We start from the raw sequence: 26,504 nt of genomic DNA, 5'->3' as shown, positions 1-26,504 counted from the left end.
AGGTAGAGATTTCCCTTAGAACTGTCCTACCTTTGGGAATCTCATCTTGTCCCAACCTTCAAGTGTACCTGAAGTTTCGGAAACAATTTTGGGCTGGGAGTCATGGGACCTGGGTGGCCTCCCAGGACAAACTGCATCATGGTATGCCCTGGGGCACGTCCCAGCCCCTCTCTGAGCCTCAGCATCTGCGGCTAAGGGAGGACAGACTAGCGGGTTCATTCAAGCAACCCTCTAGGCATTTTTGAAGGCACTGTCCCTACTCTCATCCCAAAGTACCCTCAGGTTGGTTCTGCAGGCAAGGCAGCCTGGCAGACAGATGGCCCAAGGGCACCACCTGGTGGCCATAAAATGTTGGTACACCCAGCTCTGAGGCTTCATAAGAAGCCATAGACCAGCAGACCTTGGTCATGACTCTGGAACTCAGGGAATAGGGCAGGAGAGCAAATGGCACCCTCTTAGTAGTAGGAGGGATTCTTCCAGGCTCCCAGAGGTCAGCAGTGCAGATGGGAGGCGCTGCAATCATTAAGCAACTGAGAGAAAAGAACTATGGTTTGGGGTTGGGCAGGTCTGCATCTGAATTCCTGTGAGTCCTTAATCTTCCCTTGAGTTCCTCCTCTGTGCAGGAGGGCTACCTAGGATCATCTTGCAGGGCAGCAGACCTCTCTGCATGAGCAAGCAGTCAAGGAAGAAGATGCTGGACAGGTGGCCAAGTCTACCCCAGTGGCGCCCAGCTCTTTGGGCCAGCTCTCAACTGTTGCTGCACATTTGAATCACCTGATGCTTAGGCAGTGCGTCTCAGAAGAAGCATCAGTATTGATAGGGACCTTGTTAGAAATTCTTGGGCCCCACGCGGGGTGCTGTGGTGCAAGCCTGTGATCCCTGTGAGTTAGAAGTCTGGCAGGAGTATTGGAAGTCTGAGGCCAGTCTCAACAACTTAGTGAGACCCTGCTTCAAAATTTAAAAATTAAAACGACCATAGATGTGGCTCAGCGGTAGAGCGCACCTGGGTTCAATCCTCAGTAACACACACACACACACACACACAATTTCTCTGACTCCATACCCCAGATCCACTGAGTCAGAAATCACAGGGAATGCTGATGAGCTGGAGTGTGAACACAATGTGCTCTGGTCCTGGGATTGATTAAAAAGTACACCTCAGGGGCTCAAATGGCTTAAGATTAGGATCACCTGTGGACATTAAAAAACTGATGCCAGATCCCACCCCAGTGATCCTGGTTTAGTGGATCTGAAGGGGCAAACAAGACTTAAATAAACATTTCCCAGTCAACTCTAATGAGTTCAGATCCTCTGCACATACACTAGGCCCTTCCCCAGAGAGCTGGGTCCTTGGAACATAGTGAGTTCCCTTCCTTAGGTTCCCCCACCCACCCATCTGCAGGTGGTCCAGGGAATAACCACAGTTATTCACATTTGATGGGTGCTTAAGCTAGGACAGGTGTGGTGCCACGGGCACCATCTCATAAGAACCCAATGACTTGTTGTCATCTGTGTCTTACAGATGAAGAGAGAGGGAGCAGTCGTCACATTGCTACAAAATGGCAACGTCAGGATTCTGAACTAGTTCTGATCCCAGAGTGCACTACCTTCACTTCCTTGTCTTACAAAGGAGACGCAGGGTGGCACCCTTAGCACTCATGGAACCTTTGCTTCAAAGCTGTGGATCTAGTCTCCAGATGAGACAGGCGGATCCTGGATCCCTGAGCAGCGTGCCACCTCAGGAAAGAATGCTACCCCTCTACTTACAAACTGAATGGGAATAGGGAGTAGAGGAATCCACTGAGGCACAGGTCACTTAGATTCCCAGGTGGCTTCTTGATACCCAGGATTGAAAGTATGACGGATTTTGACCCTTGTCCACATGCAGGACACGTGTCTTCATTCCCTCCGAACAGCGCCCAGCCTGGGTCCTGGCACAGTTAACCTGGCTCAGAGAGACGCGAGAAAGAACAGGATCCACTCATGGAATAGACAAAATATACAGCCATTTTACTGCCAAAGATGCATTTTCCAAAAGCAAGAGATGCCATCTTGAAGATAAGAAAGCCTCTGGGGAGGGGACTGGTGGAGCTTCAGTATGGCACAGCCACTCGGGGCAACCCTTTGCGAGCTCGGATTCCCTGGGAGATCTTGTAGAGTTCCATCGCTGCCCGCGCATCTTCCACTGAGCTGTGTCCCAGATGGTTGTTCTGAAGACAGAGGCACACAGTGAGGACTTGGGGTCCCAGTGTCACACCCCAACATCCCAATTCCTGGGGTGATCTGTGGTGAGTCTCCCTGAGCCTCTGACTCCCTGGGTTTGGAAGAGTGTCAGTGGGTGACAGGAACTGGCCTGGCTTCACCCTCTGGAGTCACCGGGCACTAGGCCCAGGCATTCCAAGACAAAACCCAGCATCCTGAGAATCAGGCTATGCCCTACCACCTAACATCTGGTGGGGGAGAGGAGGCATCGGTGCAGGCGGGAGCTGGCTGAGTCTGGGGAACAACCAGGCTTCATGAGCCCAGGGACAAGCAGACAGAGCCTGAGACGGGGTTAGGGTCAGGTTCAGACTGACAGGCACAGTGCGTGGCACCGGAGCAGGTGCGCAGAGATCCACAGAGTACACCTAATACCCACATGTGGACGGCACCCCTCTGCCAGCCAGAGCCACCAGGGTTGGTCCTTGGGTGCCATGGAGCTAATGAGAAGCCCACCCCTGCTTCCAACCCAATTCCTGCAAGGAGGGCGAGGGCTCTGTGCTCCCACAGCCAGCCAAGCAGTCTCCATCTCGGGCCTGGTTCACGCCCTACGCTCCTGTTCTCTGAGACTAGGACTCATCCAACTCTGTCCACACCTGGTCTCTGGCCGGCCAGTCCCACCCTTCCTTCCTGCTCCCAGAGGACTGTTCTTCCTTCCACCGGGTGTTCCTCGAATTGTGGGCTGATGATTGGGCTCGGTGCCACCTCCCCTCCAACCAAGGGTGCCTCTGGGACAGAGCCAGGTCTTGCTCACCCCTGCGTCCCTTGCATCTGGCAAGGAGTATGTGCTCCATAAAGAGTTGCTGACCTGGATGGAGGGCCCCAGGGTGCGCAGCTGGCTGTTAGCATCTGGCGGTCTCCCTGAGCCCCTCCCTCCAGGAATTCCCACCCCACATCCGAGTGGCTTCACCTGCTGGCTTTGCTGGGGCCAGCTTTGCCCACCAGCCAGAAAGGCTGGGGAATTGGAGCAATGCCTGATGGGAACTGGGGGGTAAGTACCCCAACTCCTGAACCCCACCCTGGGGTACATCAGAGGTGATGGCCTGACACCATTTCCCAGAGTTCTGTGGTGGCATAAGCTTCGTTGCCCACAGGGAAACTGGCTTGATTTGAACCAGCAAAAGCAAATGCCTGTTGGGTACCCCCCCGCCCCTGCCTCATTCGCAATCTCCCAGCACCTCCCAGGCCACCTCTCAAGTCAAACTCTGGCAACCCCATCCTTGCTTCCGGAAGCCCAAACAAAACACTCCCCCCCTCTCACAAGCACACACCTCTCAGGAGTAGAGGGAACAGAGTCTTGGGGGTAAATATTTGTACTGAAGCCATCCTGTCCACAGTCCTGGACGGAGAGGCCCAGCCCTTGGAGCAACGCCTCAGACAGGCTGCCTGGCTTGTCCTGGGTGGCCCCACCCTGAGGAGCAGGAGGAGTCCTCACCTGGATGAGCCTGTGGAGGAGACGTTCGCTCAGCACCCGCAGGGAGACCCGCATGCAGTGGTCCAACTTGGCCTCGTGCCACAGCAGCCTGTCTGTGGATGTGTCATAGATGGTGTAGCTGCTCATGTCCTCCTTCAGGGCCTTGAAGTCATGCTTCAGGTCATGACCCACCACCAGCTTGCCTTTCAGGATCGACAGGATCTACCCAGGAAGACACAGGCCCCACACTTATTCATCCTGGGTCCTCCAGGTAGATGGGGGGCAACTTGCTACAGTTAGGGGGCTGGCAGGGAGCAGCCCTACCTCCACTTGCTGTGTGACCTTGGGCAAATCATCATCCCTCTCTGAGCTTCAAACATATCTAGGAAGAGATTGGACCAGGTCCCTTGTTATATGCCATGCCAGGCAGTGCCAAAGGGACTTGTTCAGTGGCTCAGATGCATAAGGGCAGTGGCTGGTATTTACTATTTCCCATGTGCTGGCATATATCAAGATGTATCACCTAGATCACTTTTGTGTGTGTGTGTGTGTGCATGTGTGTGTGTGCATGTGCACCCACTGGGGATGGAACCCAGAGGCAGTTTACCACTGAGCCACATCCCCAGTCCTTTTTTAAAATTATGAGACAGGGCCTCATTAAGTTGCTGAGGGTCTTACTAAATTGCTGAGGCTGACCTCTAACATTTGATCCTCCTGCCTCAGCCTCCTGGGTTGCTGGGATAACAGACAAGCGCCACCATGCTCAATGGTCACATCTTTTGATATCCTCAACAACCCTACTGTGGCAGGTAGAATAATGGCCTCCCAAAGATAGGTATGCCCTAATCCCCAGAATCTGAAAATATGTTCCACGGCAAAAGGAATTGTTAGAGTCTGTAAACAAGTCAGGATGGCTCCTGGCATTTTGCCAGAGAAATGTTAGAGTCTGTAAACAAGTCTGGATGGTGCCTGGCAAAATGCCAGAGGGAGTGGTTTGAGAAGTAACAAAAGCAAGCCATTGAATGTGGAGATTCCTTATTGGTTGACTGATGTATCTAGTTTATGCTAATTAAGATAAGCTGTGTGGAATGTATAAATACCACTCCTGTCCTACAATAAACGGCTCCTACTCCTGCTGTATCAATCTACACAAGTTGCTCGTCACACACACACACACACACACACACACACACGTTATTTTGCCCAGCCAGCCGGGCTTTGGCAAGGAATTAAAATCATGGGTAGAACTTAGATCTCTAATCATATGACTTTTAAAAAAGGAAAACTTTTGAATTATCCAGGTGGGACCAACACAATGGAAAAATCCTTATTGTGGAGATCAGCGAGATTCCTTCTAAGAAGAACTCGCACGTTGCTGGCCTTGAGGATGGAGGAAGGGACCAAGAGGTGTCAGGCAGCCTCTGGAAGCTGGAAAGGGCAAGGAAGTGGCTTCTCCCCCAGAGTCCCGAGGACTCCAGCCCTGGGCACCTTAATTTTATCCCAGGGAAACCCACGTTGGACTTTGGAACTGCAAAACTGTGAGCTAATAAATTTGTGTTGTTTTGAACCATGAAGTTGATGGCTTTGTTCATCAGCCAGAGAAAGCTGCTCATCCAGGAGGGGTGCTGCATTTATCTGAGTTTTACAAATGAAAAAACAAAAACAAAACAAACAAAGAATGGGAGCATAGAGATTTGAAGGCATTTGCCCAAAGTTCCTCTGATGATTTTTAAATTAGTTTAAACTCTCCTCTCAAAAAGATGAACTCTAAATCCCCTCGCATCTGGCTGCCCATGTGACTTCTGCTCTGGAGCTGAAATCCTGAGGGCCTTTTTTTTTTTTCCCAATTCTGTGGATTGAATCCAGGGGTGCTCTACGACTATGCTATGAACTCAGCCCTTTTTATTTATTGTTTTGAGTCAGGACCTTACTAAATTGCCCAGGCTGACCTTGAGCTTGTGATCCACTTGTCCACTTGTTCCAGCCTCCCTAGTTGCTGGGATGACAAGCAGGCACCATCACTCCCAGCAGAATCCTGAGAGTAAGGAATGTAAGTTCAGCCACCCAGAAGCCACCATGCTAGAGACACCATGGATAGGGAGAGGCTATACAGAGACATGCCCAGGGAACCCCAGCATTGTCAACAGACAGTTCCCCTGAACAAACTTTCCTGAAACTCTAGCCCCTGCCTTCACTATGCCATTCCTGCCCTGCTCTCCCCAGGTTGATTGCAGGTGCATGAGAGAAATAAATATGGACACTGTTTGAACCACTCAGTGTTGGGTGACTTGCTAAGCACCATTAGAGAACTAGCACAGTGCACAGCTAGATAGTGGCAGAGCCAGGCACCTGCTTGTCACCGTCACAGTGAGAAGATCAAGCAGGCATGCTCCAGGCCTCCAACAGCCCAGTGGCCCAGCTGCCAGGGCAGGGATGGCCCTAAGAGCACCCCAGTCCATGTCCTGTGCAAGTGTCCAAACCTCTCCTCCAGCCTCCTCTCCCATGTGGACAGCCTGCAGGGCTCCAGCCATACCAGGTTGGCTGTCCAATGTGGCTGCATTGGAGAGGATGGCAAAGGAGACCTAAGAGCAGAAGGTGGCTGTATCAACGGGGCTGAAGGGCAGCTCTGGCTCTTCAGACCCAGTGTGGACAGTTCTTTCACCTTTCATCTTTTCTCTGTATGGAGCCCCCCAGCTTAGCCTGTGCCCCAAGAGGGTACCTCGTGGGTCTGACACCTTCCCACCTCCTACTTCTCCTGCTAGCTGGCTAGTGACTGGGGACACCATGGAGTTCCTTTATAAACATACTCTCTTGGTGACCACAGGAAGCCCAGGCTCAGACAGCTCATGACTTGTCTACAGTGATAATTAGAAGCAGGCCTGCCCATTTACTGTCACCAGCCCACTCTGCTGTTCACATGACTCTGTTGGAGTCTCCTCTGGACAGAGGAGGGGACTCAACTTGGGGGACTATGCAAAGCAGGCCAGAGCATTGCTCCTGGGCCATGCCGGTGCCGCTTCAACTGGAGAACTTGGGAGTCACCTGTGGATTGTCACTACAATAAAGTCGTCCCTTGGTAGCTGTAGGAGAGTGGCTCCAGGACTCTCATAGATACAGAACCTGAGGATGCTCGAGTCCCTCATTTAAAATGAGGCAGTGTTTGCAAACAGCCTACGTACACCCTCCCGTGTCCGCGAAATTGCCTCTAAATCCTAACAGCTAATACAATGGAAATGCTGGGTCAAAAGTTGTCATGCTGGTCCCTGGTCCCTGGCCCCTGGCCCCTCAGCGGCTTGACGTGCGGAGCAACGCTGACGCGGCCCCTGGAGCTCAGGCGGCGCTGCTGAGCCCAGGTTCCCCGGAGCGCGGTGCTGGGCCCCGCCCCGGCCCCCGGCCCCGCCCCGCCCCCCCCGGCCCAGGCCCTTAGGACGCGGAGCCGCGGAATCTACAGCGCTCGCCCCGCCCAGCGGCGAGCGGCGCCTTCCGACTCCAGAGCAATCTTCAGAACATAAAGCAAGAATATAGTGGTCATCAGAGGTGGAGACGTTTAGAAGTCGTTCTCAGTCAGAATGCAGCTCGCACTTCAGAAGGCCGGCCTCCCTCCCAGCACTCACAGCACTGATGCCCAGGTCCTCCTGATGAAGAAGGACCAGCCCGCCTTCGCCCTTGACAACTTGGAATAATATGCGAGAGGCTTTTAAAAGACTAGGGAGATAAAATACGGGAGGAGTATGAGCAAATCCTCAGTACCAAACTAGCATGGCAGTAGGAATCTTTTGTGAATTCACACATGATCCGATTATGCGGAGACACGGAACAAGACCCATAAGCTGGGTCTCCTGAAGCTTTCTTGCATTATCTGCGCACCAGGTTTGACCTCAAGAGATGGCCCTGTACATTTTGCAACTGGCTTGATGTCACATTTCAGCTCCAAAACTTTGCATCCTGAGAACACTTGAACGTTTCTGCAGGTCCGTTTTATACAACTTGAAACACCTTTCTGGTTGCCACAAGCATATCTTTCTTTTCTGCTCATCCAATAAACAGCTGTGCCCTACTGGGACAGAGTTTCCAAACAAAAATACCTGGAGCAGCAGTTTAGCAAAATATGCCTTCAGTGGCACTCAACAAATGGAGTTTCCCCAAGCACAGTTCTGTAAGAAGTGTGTGTGAGAGAGTGTGTATATGTGTGTATGTGTATTTTAAGTTTTTATTTGTATTGTGCAAAAAAAAATTTGTTTTGAACTCCGGGATTCTGGCTGTGAATTTGATGCACAACAATTATAGTTAAAAACACTTGCTTGTGGGGCTGGGGATATAGCTCAGTCAGTAGAGTGCTTACCTGGTATGCACAAGGCCCTGGATTCAATCCCCAGCATCACCAAAAAAAAAAAAAAAAGAAAGAAAGAAAGAAAGAAAAACATTTGCTTGGTCTGTAGACTAATCATTGATGTTTCGTGACCTAAGTTGTAACAGTGGATTGTTTTATGTGTAGGTATTATTGTTAAATACAGGGACTGTTTCCAGGCACAGAATATAAATCATAAGTTAGGATGGACATTAAATGTGATTATGATGATATAGCAAAGATCTGCAGTCCTAGATCTACAAATGTGAGGTAAGAACAAGAGACAGGCCATTGACACATGGACTCTACCTAGTCATGTTAGGAAAAAAAAAAAAAATCTTTGACTCCAAGCCTTAAAATACCCCATGGAGTCGGCGCTCACCTCATTTATATAATCAAAGACCTCCCTGAACACTGAGCCTCTAAAAGGAGACAAGTCTCTCCTGGAGCAGAAGCACTGGGGTTTGCTCAGGAGCAGAGTATAGGTGAGCAAGGGACTGGGCCAGGCCCCAGCAGCACCAACACTTGGGAGGAACCACTTCATCTTTGTATCAGTTATTAAAAATACAATTCAGATTCTTTGGTCAGGTTCCCCCAAATTCTTCTGAGGTGTCCATGTTCAACTGCTTGAGCTTTGTTTTGGCAACCCCACACCCGAATTTGCTTATAGGCTGTTCTTCACCTTGTTTCCAAGGCTGCAGAGCAGAAAGTAGCCCCTGTTTTGAGGAGGAGGAGTTAAGTATACATTTATTTTTTGACTGTGACTTGTTCAGGACCACATTTTTAAAAAATGCCTTATTTCCTTATTATTATTTCTGGAAAGGAAAGTTCTATTAAAGTCGTTTTAGTTTGAACATGGAATCATTTTTTTAAATTATGGCTTATTTTGAAAATTTTTGAGTTTAATTCAAATGTATGCCAGTGCCTTCCAAAGTAAGGTAATATTCAGAGACAGTTGTTCTGATCATATGGCTTAGAGAAATTTCTGGAATATTCACATTTGAAGATTCCTTATTAATGAATGTCTGACTTAAATCTAATCAAAAACTGCAACATTATTCCTTGCACATTTTCATTCTATAGTGTTAACAAGCTTAGTTGCAAATAAAATACTTAAGCTATTTTTTTTAAAAGTTGTCATGCCATATTGTTAGGCAAGCAGGACAAGAAGAATGAGTCTGTTCAGGTTCAGTACAGACACGATTTTTTTTTCCCAATTATTTTCCACGCATGGTTGGTTGAGTCCACAGGCATGGCACCGGGAGCAGAGGGCCCACTGTACAGGCTGACATTCAGGGGGTCTGGGCAGGGCCTGGATTCTGCACTGGCCAGATATGACGCTGCTGGTCTGGAGGTCACCGTGAGGCTTTCAAAGACGACTCTGGGACCCATAAGACCTCAAAGCAGCGCTGGAGGGGAATCCTGTGGGGGGAATGGGGCGGCACCGGAATCCGGAATCCGCAGAGGGGGATGCTGCCGGCCGGGTGGCTGAGGTCACTGCTTTTGCTTGCTGACATCCTTTATGTTGCTGAACAATGTGGCCTGTTTTCCCGTCTAGCAGCTTGGCTCAGGCCCAGTTCACACAAAGCCCAGAAGGAAATCGTGTCTATCCCAGAGACAGCTACAGCCAGTCCCAGACATAAGAGGACCAAGTCATGGTGATGTGGATTCCTGGGAAATTCATCACTTCCTGGACCCAGAGTCCCCCCTGGTTGGACTGGGTGTGTGTGGGGGGCGGGTTCGCTGGCACCATGGAAATCATCATGAGGGGTGTATATCCAAGCCACAAAATAAGAGGGGTGAGATAAGCAGAAGAAGGAAGAAAAAGAAGAAGAAAACAGTCTAGCGTGTAGAGAGATACCTATGATTCTCTGCACAACCATGCTGGGACCTGGTCAGGGACAGAGGGCCAGACTTGCTGTGTGGCTTCAGGATGTTAGGAATCCTCTCTGGTCCTCAGATTTTCCATTTGTAAGCAGCCAGGGTTCTGTGATTTCCTAAGGCTGGACTAGGGAGGGATGAGGTGAGGTGACCAGCTAGAGCCCAGAGAAGGATTGGGGGAGGGGTCCACCAGCAGGTCAGACCTGTCACAAGGCAGGAATGCCAGACTTCACTGCCAAACACAGGGAGTGGAGACTCTCAAATTCCTGGAAAGAACTGAAGTGCAGTGGGGTAAGGGACATTTGTTGATCTCTTCTTATCAGCCAGGCACTGTGCCAGCACTTTGCTTAACTAACCACAAGCATCCTCAGCAAGATTATTCTTCATTCCAGGAAGGAGGTGAGGATCAGAGAGGTTAAGGGGCTTGTCCAAGTCAAACAGCTTATAAGTGGAAAGCTGAGATGCAGTATCTGAATCCACCTAACACTGTCATTTTTATTGTCGTTGTTATTATTACCACTACTGAGTGCTTGGGACAAAGAGCACATCCAGGCCCATAATGGCATTCACTGAGGATTTCTGGAATCAGGAATAACAGACCCCATGAGACAGGGCTTGCCCGTCATCTGACCCAGTGGCGACGGGGTGCAGAGGGGTGTATATCCAAGCCACATGGCCAGGGAGTGACAGGCCGCGTTCTGCTATCTGCCTTGTACCCCCTCTGTGGTTACACGCTCCTTCCAAGCATTCCCCAGACGGGCCTGACCCAAGCCATCCCAATCCCTGGGCCACACTGTCTGCATCACTGTCCCCGGGGAAGGGTTGGTGGCTGCTGTTCCAGGGGGTACTTCCTACTGCCAAGTCTGGCAATCTTTGCAGACAAGTCTGGAGACCTCTGCAGGAGCCTGTGGCCTCTTGAAGACTCAGCCTTCCCGTCTGTAGTTCCCGTGTCCATTCATGCTCTCCTGGCTGCCAAGCTGCCCAGTTCCCCTGCCCTCAGTTCGTGCCACTTACCCTGGGACTAACCTGGACAATGAGGTCTTCTTCCTCCATCTGTCAAGCCCCAGAGAGCCCCAGCAGGTGGCAGAGCCCCAGCAGGACACCCTGACCCATGCAAAAGTCACTGTTACTGAGCTCACTCCCCCTTCACAAGCCACCAAGTCCTCCCCTTGTGAGATTCCCTCCTAAGCCCCAGGGTAAGTGCCGCTCATCATGCCCAGTTGGCATAAAAAGTATTAAATCACTTTTGTGCTTTACAATCTATTAAAAATTACTGTTAGATAATGCCGAGCACAGTGGCATATGCCTGTAACCCCAGCTACTTGAGAGGCTGACGCAGGAGGATCACAAATTCGAGGCCAGCCTCAACAATTTAGCAAGACCCTCAAGCAACTCAATGAGACACTGTTTCAAAATAAAAAATTTAAAAAGCTGGGATAGAGTTCAGTGATAGAACACCACTGGGTTCCATCCCCAGTACTGGAAAAAATGAAAATGAAAAATTACTGTTAGTTTAAAAGAATAAGATTAACCTGCCAGATGGGAGCCTGAGTCTGAGCACTGTCTTGTATCACAGCTTCCTGTGTGTCCTTAGACCAGTCCCCGCTCCTCTCTGAACCTCAGTCTCCTGATTTCTAGGGCTCTCTATAGATCGGGGTTCTCAACCTCAGCACCAGAAACAATCAGGACCAGATACATCCTTGCTGTGTGTGGCAGGGGAGGGGGCTGTCCAGCAGCATCCTTGGCCTTCACTACCAGATGTCAGTAGCAGCCCCCACTTCCCACGTGGAGCCAACCAGAGTGGTCCCAGAATCCCTCAGTTAGCCATGGGGAGCAAAACCCCACCTCATTGAGAACCCCTGCTCTGGATGATGGCTGGACCTAGCGATGTCTGAAGATAAGGAACACTTTCCTTTTTATTGCTTTCTGGTTTTTTTTGGTGGGGTGGGGACTAGGGATTGAACCCAGGGGTGCTCTAGCACTGAGCTACATCCCTGGCCCTTTTTATTTTTTGAGACAGGGTCTTGCTGAGTTGCTGAGATTGCAGACGTGCCCCACCACAGACGGCAAGAACAATTTCTTTACACTATAATAGTGACAATCCCATTACAAAAAAACAAAGAAGCAAGAAGATCTTGCAGGGGTCCCACTTAGGGAGAGGGGCTCAGGGGTACCCCAGAGCTTTCCTGGTTGCCTGGCCAGCCCTGGATTCGCCTGAGAGGAGCCTGTGGGGGTTGAAAGGGACTTTAAGCTTCTGCCATCTGGGGTGTCCCAGCACGGTTTGGCACCCGCATGCCTGATCTGTCTGGGATTGAAACATGACGATGAGGTAGATCAAGCCACCTCAGGGGCCTTGGCTGTCTCACAGGTGCCCTTGATGGCCATGACCTGGCACCACCTCTTCACTCACAGGCCATACTGGATCCTGTCCCCTACAGATGTCGGGCACTTCACATTTATAGAAGGCACTGGCAATCGTTGAACTTGAGATTCGAACGGCAGAGCTCCAACTCTGGAGCCAGAATTAAAATCTCTGCTTCACAGTGGACAGTAGACTCAGCCTTGCACCTCAGTTTCCTTATCTGAAAAATGGGGATGATCCTAGGTAACTCCCTCCCACCGTGTTGTGGGAAATAAAGAAAGTGGTATGTGGAAAATGCACAGAGCTGTGCCTGGGACATGGTGCTAGATACACCTGTGCTAATGCATCATTCTTATTGCACAGAGGGGAACACAGAGAGGGTGAGCAACAAGCCAAAAGACACGGAGCAGTCAGGTGGCAGAGTTGAAATTGTACTCATGTCCAGTCAAGTCTAAAGAAAGGATGCTTCCCGTGGCTGTGTAAGTATTGCTATGACTCAACAAAAGCGTAGAGAGCAAAACTGAATACCTGGGCAGAGGCAACCTTATTGCACATGACGGCCAGAACTTCTGTTTTTGAAAATCAGTTTAACTCCCATCCCACAGATATTCTCAGGGGCCCTTCTGAGTGCCAAGCACAGCATCCCATTTGGATGCAGGCAAATACAGCAAGAGCTGTGGCTCTAGATAGATAAGAGTGGACAGGGAGGCTAAGAGGTGCGTGGGCAGCAGCAAGGGAGGTGAGAGACCCCCACTGCAGGGGTCCCATGGGCAGGGAGAGGGGCAGGGTGGGAGAGCATCATAAAGGACTCCTCTCACCTGGAGCTGACATTTCTGGGAGCAAGAATGGAGGACGGGGGGCTGGGTTTGGCCGAAGCTCGGGGTGAGCAGCACTGAGCTGCGCAGCAGGCAGCAGAGTGAGGTGGGTGGGGCCCTGGGGAGCCTTGATGCTGGGTGGCCGCCAGGTGATGGGAGCCAAGGGAGGTGTGTGAATGGCAGTGGCTATGAGCTGAGCCAGGCTTCGAGAAGTTTCTCTGGCAGCAGAGCAGGAGTGACGGGGTGAGCAGACCAGAGGAAGCAGGCAGAAAACAAGGCCAGCATTCTCAAGGGGAGTCGGGAGGGGACTGGCCGCCAGCTCTGGGTTTCTGCCCTTCTCTGTAGCAGTCACATGTAGTGAACAGCAACCAGCCAGGAGCCACTGCACTTGGGACCACAGCTCATGTCATTGTATCCAACCTACATGAGGTTGGAGAAGAGGCAGGGACTGAGGTCCAGAAGCATTGGAGAATTTGCCCAAGGTCACACAAAATGGGAAGTGACAGGGCAGAAACTGTGAAGCCACTGTGGCTCCAGAGACCTGTCCAGTGACCAATCTGGGCAGACCTCTGTGTCAGGTACACAAAACCTGGCTTTGGCTTGGTGTCTGAGAAACAGGTTAGATGACCGTGGTCTACAGCCCAGACCAAGATGGTATCCTGACTCCCAGGCCAGCACTCAAGGGTGCCCAGGGAATGACAGGTTTTAGGCCTTGATGTCCAGGTCAGGGAATGCGAGAGGCATTTCTTTATTCTGTTCTGGGTTCTTCCAACTCTTTCCGCCCCTTTGATGGGGAGGGAGGCTGGGGACATACCATTGCCCCTGACTGCTCAACAGGGATCACAGGGCAGAGGCTCCTTGCAGTGTCCCAGGGACTCCCACCAGCACCTGAACACATCTCCACCTCTTTGTACTATGCTCCCCTTCCCGGGGACTCTGCTGTGGTCTCCTCCTTCAAACGCCTCTTGGTCTCCAATCCTTTGTCCACCATGGAAGACTCGGACCCTGGAACTGTCCCTGGGGCCTCTGGTGCTTCTCCTGTTTGTAGACCCTTTCCTCACCCCTGTCTACCTCCCACACCACCCCTATCCTAATTTTCTTGAAACTGGTCCTTGTCCTGCCAGGCCCTTCACTTGCTCAGAATCTTCAGTGGTTCCCTATAGCCTCTAAAACTGACGGCACACACTCTGTGCCATCCTTTTCAAATGCCACTGATCTCATGGAGTCTTTCTAGAATCATCTTGACAAGCTGGGCTCCCCAGTATCCTCTTAGTACTTCCAGAGCAGCGTTGTCCAATAGCAATACAGTGCAAGCCACAGATGTCTTTTTAAATCATAATAGGCATATTAAAAAAGTAAAATGAGACAGGTGATATTAATTTCGATGTTTTGTTTAACCAATATAGCAAAAATATGATCATTTCAATATATAAACAATAAAAAAATTGATCAAAGTATTTTGTGGTTCTTGTTTCCAGTACAAGTGTACAAAATCCAGAGTGGATTTTACACTTACAGCACATCTCAGTTCAGACCAGCCAAACATCAGGTGCTCACCGGCCACATGGGCGGTGGCTGCCCTAGCCATCAATGCAGCTCTGGAAGACAAAGCCTGAGCTGTTCTCTCTCCTTCCTTCCTCCCTCCCTCCCTCCCGTCTTCCTTCCTTCCCTCTCTCTCTCTCTCTTTTTCATATGTACAGATTTTTGTCCTGTCATTATTCCCTAAACAAAACAACTATTTACATAGCATTTACATTGCATGAGGTAATTAAGTACTTTAGAAATTATTTAAAATATACAAGAGGATGTATGTAGGTTATATGCCAATAGCATGCCATTTTGTTATCATTTTGATTGATTTTACCCTTTTATTTTATTTATTTATTTTTTTTGTAGTACTAGGAATTGAAATCAGAGGTGCTCTACCACTTAGCTAAATCCCCAGTCCTTTTTTGAATCAGGGTCTCACTATGCTGTTGAGGCTAGCCTCAAACTGCAATCCTCCTGCCTCAGCCTCCCAAGTCACTGGGATTATAGGCATGTGCTACCTCACCTGGCTATTGTGCCATTGTTTACAAGGGACTTGAATATTTGTAGAATTTGGTATCCTTCAGGATCCTAAAACCAATCTCCTATATATACTGAGGCATAACTATATGATTACCTTCATTTTCCAAATGAAAACCAGATAGGGTGAGAGTAAGTATTTTACCCAGTATCTCACAGCTTGTAATAGGGACTTCAGGACTGAGCCCTGCACTCCACTGAGTTCTCTAAAACGACAATCTGAGTTTTAAATCTTGACCAGCTCTTGCACATTCTAGCTATCTGATCTTGTGCAAATTACTTAGTGTAATGGGCTGCAGTGTGTCTTCTACCACCAACTTTATGTTGAAATCCTAACCCCCAAAAGCTCAGAATGTGACTTGTTTGGAAACAGGGTTTAGGTGTCCACCAAAAGCTCACGTGTAAGACAATGCAAGAAAGTTTAGAGGTGAAAGGTTTGGGTTAAAAAAGTCTTAGCCTAATCCACGCATTTAATCCCCTGATAGGGAGGAAACGGGGGTAACTGTAGGCAGACAGAGTGAGGCTGGAGGAGGTGCGCCTTGGAGGGTATGCCTTGGGGTCCATATTTTATCGATGGTGAGAGGACTCTCTCTCTGCTTCCTGGTGCTGTTCCCAGCTGCTTTCCTCCTCCATGCTTTCCTGCCATTATGTTCTGCCTCAACTCAGGCCCCAACGAATGGAGTCGGCCATTTATGAACTGAGACCTCTGAAACTGTGAGCCCCAAATAAACTTTTCCTCCTCTAAAATTGTTCTTGTTGGGTCTTTTGGTTGCAGCAACCAAAAAGCTGACTACAACAAGTGTCGTGGCAGATAGACAGTTGTCCCTCAGTATCGAGGAGGATTGGTTCCAGAACCCTCTGTGGATACCAAAATCTGCAGAGGCTCCAGTCCTTTAAAGAAAATGGCATAGTATTTGCACACCACCTACACACATCCTCCTGTAGACTGTAAGTCATCTCTGGATTACAATAACACCTAATACAATGTAAATGCTATGTCAATAATTGTTGTTGCTTAGAGAAAAGTGACAAGGAAAAAAGACTGTTTACAGATACAGTTTCTTTTCAAATATTTTCTTCTAATATCTGTGTTTGGTTGAATCCACAGATACAGAACCTGCCCATATGGAGAGCTGACTGTAACTAGGTTACTTAGGATAAGGTCATGCCAGAGTAGGTGGGCTCCTAATGCAGTGTGACAGGAATCCTTTAAAAAGAGGAATTTAAACAGGGAAAAATGCACAAATGCACAAATGCCTCATGAACCCGAAGGCAGAGTCGGGCACAGTGATGCACGGCCTGCAATCCCAGCAAAGTGGGAGGCTGACACAGGAGGATCACAAGTTTGAGGCCAGTCTGGTCAACTTAGTGAGGCCCTGTCTCAAAACAAAAAATAAAAAGGGCTGAGCGTGTGCAGCTCAGTGATAGAACACCCCCGGGTTCAATTCCTAGTATTAAAACTCAAAAACAAACAAATAACATGAAGGCAGAGGTCTTGTGATATTTCTACAAATCAAAGATTGCCAATACCACCAGTGAGGAAGAGAACCATAGTAGATTTTCCGTTGTAGCCTTCACCTTGATTTTAGACTTGTAGCCTCCAGAACTGTGAGACAATAAATTTCTGTTGTTTAAGCCACCCAGTTTGTGATGCTTTGTTACAGTGTAGCCCTAGCAAATTAATATGCTTAGTTTAAGCAAACCTTAGTTTCCCCATCTGTCAGGAGCCACTCTGGACAGGAGCTATGTATGCACCTCTAAGTCCTGAGTAAAGAGGTACTGAACTGGTATTGCACACATTGCAATGCGTTTGGACCTTACTTCTGCTCAGATAAGAGAAGTGCAGCTCCAAGAGTGGGCGTCACCCACCACTTGTTTGTTGTAACCCTACCCCTTGCCTCATTTAAATGGCTCTTCCCCAATAAACCTGGGTTTGAGGTGTGCTCCCTCTCTTTCTTGCCTGCCTTGCCCTCCTTGTGGGAGCTGTGGCTGAGGTGTGGTCACTGAGCCCAAAGAAAAGATGCTTTCTGTGTCTGTGTCTTGTAGTCAGCCCAAATTCACTTGGAGTGGCCCTGACGGGTTCAGTTGTGTGTCGCAACAAATGGTGGTCCATATGGGAAATCTAATATGAATTTTGAGAACGGTGGGTTTGTTTTTTCTTTCTCTCTCCAGTAGTGAGGCCGCACATAGATTTTTTAAACATTGTGGGTTGATTTCTAAAAGGTGAGAATTAGAAGAAAGTCAGCAAATTTTTTGATCTTAGAAAGAGAATCAATTTTTATTTAGCAATTCTAGAGACCATAAATAAATGTAAAAAATTATTAAGATGATTAATGGGATATGCTGCTAAATTCAGTCTTCTCCCATGGGAAAAGTGCTTTTGTGGGTTTTTTAAATTGTGTTTGTGAATTTTTATATTTTAAAATATTAGGTAAAGATTTTTGGGGTTATATGCTAGGAATCTTCACTTGGAGAGTGAGAGAGAAGAAGGAAAAAAATTTTGTGAGACTTGATACAGGGGATTCTATTCCTATAGAAAAGTGAATTTTATTTTTCTTGTTTTTAAAAAATACTAGGGGGTGCTGGGGCTGGGGCTCAAGGGTAGAGGACCCGCCTAGCACATGTGAGGCCCTGGGTTCGATCCTCAGCACCACATAAAAATAAATCAATAAAATAAAGGTATTGTGCCCAACTACAACTAAAAAATAACATTAAAAAAAATACTTGGAGAATTTATACTGAACCTTTTCAATGCATTCGTATCCTACCGGGATCAAAATGACTGTGACCCAACTGATGTTCTGGGACTGATGCAAGACTGGCTGCTGTTCCCTATAGGGTCTGTAACTAGACCCACCACCAGCAATATTCTGCCCTTTAAAAGCCCTAATTTGACGAGTACGGTCTGCCCTGGGGCCCCCAGCTCCAGCGTCTGCAGAGCGGCTTATTTTGGGGTTGAAGGGTTTTTGAGATGCTAGCAGGACTACGCACTGCTCAGGGAGGATGCCGGCTTACCCTGGCCCCGGGTTCCTGGAGCCAGATGCTTGCCCCAGGCGATGGAGGACAATTTGCTGGTTGTGACCCCACAACTGGCGGACCACCTGTCCACAATGCACTTGCAGAGGGACCCCAGTGGCCACAGGAAGGCGGAGGACGACTCATTGCTGGGGCGGGCATTCCCCTGGGCACAGCCATGCTGCCCGCTCCCTGGGCCCAAGCCCTGCTCCAGCAGGACCAACACAAGCACGTGGGACACAGGCGCAGACAATGGCCAAAGGCCACACCAGGCTGAACTGCCCCGCAGCAGCAGCCATGGGCTTCACTCTTGTTTCTGGGCCAAGCCCGGCTTCCGCCTCAACCCGGCTGGCCTGAGAACCCGACGGCGGGGCCACCTTCTCAACCTCCATGGCCTGGAGGACTGGCCAAGTGCCCACACAGTGTGGTTGCAGGGAGATTTGGAATGGATGTGCGAACAGACAGGCCAACAGGGGGGACTCTCGCCTGGAGGCTGGTTCCATGCTTCTACACAAAGAAATTCACAAGCCACAGGGAGAGAGCAACAGGGCAGATGAGTCCCACCTTCCGCATTTTTCCCGGGCTTCCCATTGGTTCTTCCACTGTCACTCAAACGGGGCTTTGGGCCTGGCCTCCCAACTGTTAACCTGCACTTCCTGTTTCACACAGGCCGCTGCCTGAGCAGCGCACAGCCTGCGTATATATCCAAATATAACTGGTCAAAATCTTTCCCCCATAGATCTTCAATACTAACAAAATACTTCCTTTCCAGGTACAATTTGATTTGACAAACTTCTTTATTGCAGCCATCAGCCTGACTGTTCTCAAAACTAAAGAATCTGATTTTTTTTTAATCCTTCAACAGGTTCCTTTAAATTCCTTCCTTTTCGTCTCTATGGTTGTGTTACCAAAAAATGTTACCTTGACAAAAGTTGTAATACATATGCTTCTTTGTATTTTGCTTTTATTTTTGGACATTATGAGGATACATTTTGCTCATCACAGGAACAAAAGCCTGCAACCTGAGACAATTTTCTCACAATGTTCCCATAATGACCAAAAAATCCTTATCCTTCTCATTTCTGACTATATAAATACAAAAAATAAATAAAATTACACAAGGATCTTAATTTCACTAAATCGTGTGATGTCGTAGAGATATAAAAAGTGCACTCTTGATCCAAAATAAGTTAAAATGGATCCAAATATTTTGAGAACCATATGGTTTCATAATTATAAGCTGTACCTTTATTCTTTATGCATATTTTTCCAAGTATTTAACTAATATATACTCTTTAATTCATAAAATAGTTAACATATATGTCTATTTGTTTAACTAATGTGTCTATCTGCTTCTAATATTTTCTTCAACAGAAAACACATAACTTATACCTTTTATACATGCATTTATCTGATGCTCTGGTTTTTGTAGTTAAAAATAATTAAAGGCTAGGGATATGAGTTGGTAGAGTGCTTGCCTCACATGCTCAAGGCCCTAGGTTCAACCCCCAGCATCATAAAAAAATAATAATTAAGATAAATGTAATTTACTATAAAATACTTATTTCAAGGGACCCATCATATGATCTCCAATTCCTAAATCATTGCTCAGGCTTAAGTATCTCTTCTTATTAAAAAACAATAGTTATTTAGATTCTAAGATTTACAGGAGTTATTCCAAATATAACCAAGGAAGAATTTTAGAAGGAGAAAAGGATACTTCTACAGAGAGAAAGCACCCATTGGAGAGTCATAAGAGAAAGAAATCATCTTTGGATAAAAGAAGAGGTCTTTATATATTCTGGATTTTAATGATAAAAAGATTTTCCTAAATAGAGAAATCTTTGTATAGTTATCTAGACAGATGATATAGAAAACTAAAATAATTGAGAAACAAATTTATATATAACTGGACTAATTATAAGTATTTGGACAGATCAATCCTAGGATGTTTCAGCTTTTCCCCCTGATTTTGTTATACTGATATGAAACAAGATTTTGTCCATATTTTGACACGATAAAAACCTATTGAAACATTAAGTTTATTTTCATTAAATAAGGTTATTATTTACCTAGTGATTCTTACTGTTTAAGACAAGGACCATTTTTAGTGAATCCAATTCACACATCCTTGATTAAACAATAAATATCTTTGAATATTACCTTGAGTTCCAATTTTGAAATATCTCTTTAGATATTAAAATTGATTAATATAAATACATCGATTATTATGATTATACTGCTAATTCCTACATATTACTTCTGTTTGTTAGATATTTATGGGATTTAGGAGAGAATTTTATTGGGGCTGATGTTCTCCAAATTAAAGTCATATGTTGATTTTGAGCAAGGAAGCTTACAAACTTTGTTGGAAATTCATTGGTATTATGCAAGTTCTCTGACTGGACCTATTATCCATAAAATATGTGGTAAGACTTGTATATTACTCCCTACACTGAGAAGTAACCTTAATCATATATATTTAAAAAGATAAGAGACACCTATTTAAAGGATAATATTCTAAGCTATAAGGATATTTTGAGACCTTCTCTCAAAAAGAGATTGAAGGTTTCTTTCGAATTGTCCATTTACATGTCACATCAAGGTGGATCAGCTAGTCTACATACTGAGAAAATATAAAGATTAATAAAGATATCTTATTTTCATATATTGTTAGATCTAGCCTCAATCACTCATGAGACAAAGCATTAAAAAATTGCCTACTGGAAAATAAAAAGGGAACCTCTCAAACTTAATATGGGCCAGAAAAAATTCAGGGAGTTTTTAAGAAATCCAAATTCATGTATTGTAATATTTCAAAATTTATACCAGATGTCTGACCTCACCTGGAGAAATATTATGCTAGTACTTAGCTAAGTTTTAAGGTAAAATATCACCCAAAAAACAATTTTGGAGATTTTTCTATTAACCATGTCCCAATAACACAGAATAGGGACAAACCTGATAGTCTGTCTGAAGCACAGACAACCCCCAAAACAGATATCCAACAGGTAAATAGATGCTTAAAAAATAATTTTAGTAAGCCTCTAGAAAAATCCTACTGTTTCATAGACTCAAAAAGACAATACACACCACCCTAAATTGATAGAGGGTCACCCAATTTCAAAGGATTTCAGAAATTGGCATGATCCTAAACCAAATTTAGCTGTTACCCCACAATTTATACGGATATCAAATAAAAGAAATTTTAAAAAAACCTTACAGACAAAAAGAGATTAAAATGCAAATCCTAGCTCAAAGAAAAATAAGCTACCTGGATAAAAGTTTTACTCCTCGTTTAAGTTATAAACAGATTTGGAAGCTTCTAAACATTAAAACAGGGCCTTACTTCTAGCCCCTGTCAACAGTTTATCACTGAGAAAAATTACTCTGGAAATTATTATCCCTAAAATATTAGACAGACAGCCATAAACAAATCAGCTCAACAGCCAATAGCTTATTTCAATAAGAAATTTAACATTATAGACCTTTTCTTAACTTTAATAATATGAGACAATGCCCTACATACATCAATATTTTTAAAATTAGTAAAGCCAAAAATCATACATAATTATTAGAGCAACTCTTGCTACATTAAGATGTTCATACAATTGTTTCTTTATATGTAAAAATTATTTTGACATAAATCCCTCAAAATGTCATTGCTAGCTCAAGTCATACAAATTTTAAATTAAATCACTGTCTTAAACCATACTGTTGACTTCTTGTTTTTACTCATTAATATTTGAGATACTAACTCCCCATACTTAGGTCAACACTAAGTTGGATAACAATAATAATAGTTTTTTATAGATTGGTAAATAAAGAACTATTAATTTCTCTATTTCATCTTTTATTAATGGTGAAAAACAAAACATCTTCTCCAGGTTTATTTAGCATGTGTACTTCCTATATTGGATAGATGTCTATATTTTTCTCATGCCCCTAGTAAAGACCGCCACTTCTAACTTTAAAACTCTGTCTCTAGCCTCATCCCAAATTAAGATAATTAAGTTTATCTAGGTCTAATTTCAAATTATAAAATTTTATATACAGCTTATTATATTCTTCATTTTTGGCAATTCTGTTAAAGTCAAAACCAAGTCATAGTAAAGGCTAACCTTCTATTTAACATGGTTCCTTTCCAACTCATTAACATTAAACTTAACATAACTAGTAGATCACCTTTGTCAAGTTTATGACCAGCTAGAGATAATAAATCCTTTCTTATTATTTAAATACTTGTACTATTGTCTATAACTTAAACTAATGATAATATGGGTCTATTAAATTTTATTGAATAAAGAAAGGGGGAAAACAGGACCCAATATGCACATACTGGATCATACAAATATTTCAAAAATTTTCTTAAATTTATAATATTAAAAGTCTTACTGCTGCTGAACATGATTTAGATAGTTAAATCAGATTTCAAAGGAAAGTTTAAACCTGTAATCATGGAAATGACTGAAAAACCTGGCACGGGAAGTTAAGTTTCCAGCTGCAGAGTTTACAGCCATACAGCTTCACAAGCTTGTCAGGTAAGTAAAAAATTATGAAGAGACTCCTGTGTACCCATCTCTCAGGTCCACCTTTAATGTGCTTTGCAGTGTGGACTAGAAAGTCCACCCATGTAACTAGATTAATTATACTGACTATAATGGTCAGTTATACCTATATGTTGAGCCTAAGGTAAACAGGCTGTCTGGAAATATCTTTTGAGGAAAAAAACAATATATGAGAAACCTAAGCCAGCCAATCATGCTGGTCCTTAGAAATTAAGACTATATATCTGGACAATTATCAAAATAGAAAGATTGTTGAAATATAATTTTCCTATATAGGCCAGTTATTTACAGACTAGCCTCCTAGAATTGACAAGGACAAGTGCATAAGTTTTAACCCTCAGCCAGATGGCATCCAAAAAGATGTCTGATGTTTGACTTCTGCATCCAGAATTTTTACATTACTGACAGGCCTAAAAGACTCCTTAAATGTGAGAACTAAGAGAAAGGATGATCAAATATCCTGTAACCTATAAAAAATACAACTTGCCTAATTTTGTCACTAGTTATGATAGAGGAAAAGGGCATTGATCCTTCATCAATGTTCCTTTGTCCTATTGCCAGCTGGCACGCTGAAGTTAACATTCACGCTTTGAAACAGGTGCATGCCAATTTACCAGACCTGGGCAAGCTCTTGATCTCATGATCCTTGAAGTGGCTACTTTGAATATTATTCATTTTTTCTACGATTACAGCCTTTGTGGCTATGTCTTAAAACTTACAACATGTGAATTTTCTTAATAATTTGACTTAAACTACTTCCAAGATCCTTCACAGTCTGGTAAGTGCTGATGAAAGAATTGGAACTAAGTCGAACATTCTAGAAGCCACTATAATGAATAATGCAAATGATGCTTATGGTTTGAGGAAAGGCTTAAATGTCATGCCAATTAAATATATCTGTGTTACTATGGCCAAACACAATGGTCCCAATAAAATTAGGAAAAGATTAAGAATCTTCTGATGAGTATTTGGCAGAGTAATATGATAACATGAATCTTTCAAAGCTAATTAAATGACTTTAATCCTAAAAATATGTTGAAACATTCTATATGATGTTATTGGAATGATATGTTTTCTACTAATTCCCTTTGTGTCTCAATAGTAAGTCATGACAACCTCGAACCAAGAATCCAGTGACTTGAAGATATAATTCCCCAATTTCCCTTTTATATTAAGAAAGGGGGGATATGTTGGGAGCCACTCTGGACAGGAGCTAAGTACACACCTCTAAGTCTTGAGTAAAGAGGTACTGAACTGGTATTGCACCCATTGCAATGCGTTTGGGCCTTACCTCTGCTCAGATAAAAGAGATGCAGCTCCAGGAGTGGGCATCACCCAGTGGGGTTGGATTACACCCACTTGTTTGTTGTAACCCTACCTCTTGCCTCATTTGAATGGCTCCTCTCCAATAAAACTGAGGTTTGAGGTATGCTCCCTCTCTTTCTTGCTTGCCTTGCCCTCCTTGAGGGAGCTCTGGCTGAGGAGTGGTCACTGAACCCAAAGAAAAGTTACTTACTGTGTCTGTGTCTTTATCTAGTCAGCCCAAATTCACTTGGAGTGAGTGACCCTGACCCATTTAGTTGTGTGTTGAGACACCCATCTATTATTATAAGGGAATAAAAAGTTAAACAATCATAATAGCTAACATTTTTTTTTAGTAGAGTTTGCCCTTGTTATCCAAGGGGTAATGATTCCAGGACCCTCTCTAGATACCAAAATCCACAGAAGCTCAAGTTCCTTATGTCAAATGGTGTCATATTTACATGTAATCTATACATATCATCACATGCCCTTGAAATCATCTCTAATAGCTTATGATACCTAATACAATGTAAATGCTGTCGATAGTTGTCATACTGTATTGTTCAGGGAATAAGGACAAAAAAAGTGTACATATTTGTTCAGTACAGTTACAATTTTCTTTCCAAAATTTTCAATCCATGGTTTGTTGAATCCACCAATGTGGAATCTGCAGATACTGAGAACCAAGTGGACTCACTTGGGCACTTGTCTTCATCACAACCCCATGATGCTGCTACTATTATCACCCCCAATGCCTTTTAGGAATGAGGGAAGTGGGTACAGAGAGGATGAATAACTTGCCCAAGGTCACTCTTACCGTAAGCAACAGAGCTGGGATTCAAATTGGCCCTCTGAACTCTGGAATTGTTAATGGCTGAGAGCCCACCTGGCAGGACTGGTGGTGCACAATGAAGCTTGCAGAGGGTGACTGTGCAGGAGAGCACCCAGCGCATAGCGAGTGTTCAGTAAATAGTAGTTACTGTGATCTTATCTCCAGTGCCCAAAACCTGGCATGCACTGCATGTGTGCAGTTGAGATAAACCTCAGTCAAGTGTTCCTGGATTCCCCCAAGCCCCACAGATGCTGATGAGCTCACTTGCCCTGGGGAAACTCCTACACTGGTTAAGTTTTATTTTCCCTTTAGTAATTCAGAGAGCACAGTCATTCCTGGAAAAGCTATTACCACTAACTAAAGGGCAAGAGTGTGGGAAATCTTGGGACCACAAACTTGAGCTTCAAACTTAGTGGACAGTCTGTGGTGAGCCAGTGTTGCATCAGGAGCAAGACCCCTCTCAGCCCAGGGAGCTCCGATCTCTTCTCCAAAACAGGCTCAACACAGGAGCCTATGCAGCCCTCCAGGGCTCATCCATGGCAGCCTGGCATAGAGTAAAGAATGGGGAATGTAGCCAGGTCATTGTGTAGGGAACGTCAGGTGGGACTCAGTTTCCATATCACAAGACTAGGAAGTGGAACCAGATGTGAGCAGCTTCCAGATGTGAGTCTAAGGTTCTCTGTTGGTTGGAAACTTCTCAAGACTAGAATGGAGACCCCTGCCAAGTTTGTCTCCTCAGCAATGTGGGGTCACAGACTACAGATGCCAGGGGAGGAGCTAGGGAAGTGGGATGGGGTTGCAGACACTTGGTTTGGCTGGCTCCTGGCCATTCACTCACCTCTTTTCTGGCCTCGGCAAACGGGGTGGCCCTTGCCATGTTCTGAGGTGTGATCCCGCTGACCCGGGTTCTGTAATCTGTGATCTCTCCCTCTGGCTGGATGAACTTGTCGTACAGCACAACGCCATAGAAGTTCACAAGGCTGCAGCGAGCCAGGCCACTCTCCCGGTGAGGACCCAGCCCCACCATCTCACAGTCCATGGCCACGACCTCGGGGCTGCCTGCCATGCTCCGTGGGGTCTCTCAGATGTGCTACAGGGGCAGGGGTATGGAAGAGCTATCACTTGGGGCCAACAAGTCTCCTGGTGTCCTAGGCCACCACCCAGCTGGCCTGCACCATCTGCCCTGCCCTATCTCCACAGCTACCTGGCAACAGAGGAAGCTGGCCTCTTGCCACCCTGCCCAGTTCCCCTGGCCTGTGGGTCCCAGGCCCCTATCTTGCCCAAGAGGCTGGGAACTAGAAGGCCCCCTCTCACCACCTCCCAGGCCACTGTGGCCACTCAGTGTCCCCTTCTTACCTGCCTGCCTCTCCACCCTCCGCTCACGTCTGCCTCTCTGCTGCCACTTCGCAGCTACTACAGTTGCTCTGAACGGTGACTCATCTCCAACTCCAAGCAGGGCATCCCGACCCGTTTCAGTTTCTAGTGTTATCAAGGGAAGTCAGGGGCGGGAGGCAGCATGTGGGCTGGGCCACTCCTTCTCCTCAGCTGCTGGCAGGTGGGGAGCTGGCAGACTGAGTCAGGGCTGGTCGATCTGGACGTCCCTCCTCTGCCCCTGCCCTCCCCCTCTCAGATGACGCATCT

The 26,504-nt window shown here is 46.0% G+C and overlaps 1 protein-coding gene and 1 pseudogene across 1 annotated transcript; one reads left to right on the top strand and one right to left on the bottom strand.

The window, feature by feature from the left end:
- Positions 1–1,989: 1,989 nt before the first annotated feature.
- Positions 1,990–26,443, bottom strand: Isg20 (interferon stimulated exonuclease gene 20). The gene is made up of 4 exons (XM_046437039.2): positions 26,220–26,443; positions 25,702–25,953; positions 3,695–3,895; positions 1,990–2,210 (listed from the first exon to the last, which is right to left on the bottom strand). Exons 2-4 carry the CDS (start codon positions 25,927–25,929, stop codon positions 2,094–2,096), a joined length of 546 nt encoding a protein of 181 aa, XP_046292995.1. The 5' UTR covers positions 25,930–25,953; positions 26,220–26,443; the 3' UTR covers positions 1,990–2,093.
- Positions 6,901–7,516, top strand: LOC124089134 (akirin-1-like; annotated as a pseudogene).
- Positions 26,444–26,504: the final 61 nt, after the last annotated feature.

The sequence above is a fragment of the Marmota monax genome, unplaced genomic scaffold (assembly GCF_021218885.2).
Source record: "Marmota monax isolate L192 unplaced genomic scaffold, Marmota_monax_Labrador192_F-V1.1 WCK01_AAM20220418_F8-fsc00005, whole genome shotgun sequence".
Classification (NCBI taxonomy): Eukaryota; Metazoa; Chordata; class Mammalia; order Rodentia; family Sciuridae; genus Marmota; species Marmota monax.
The sequence above is the reverse complement of the archived record's forward strand: the minus strand, read 5'-3'. Positions and strand labels throughout refer to the sequence as shown.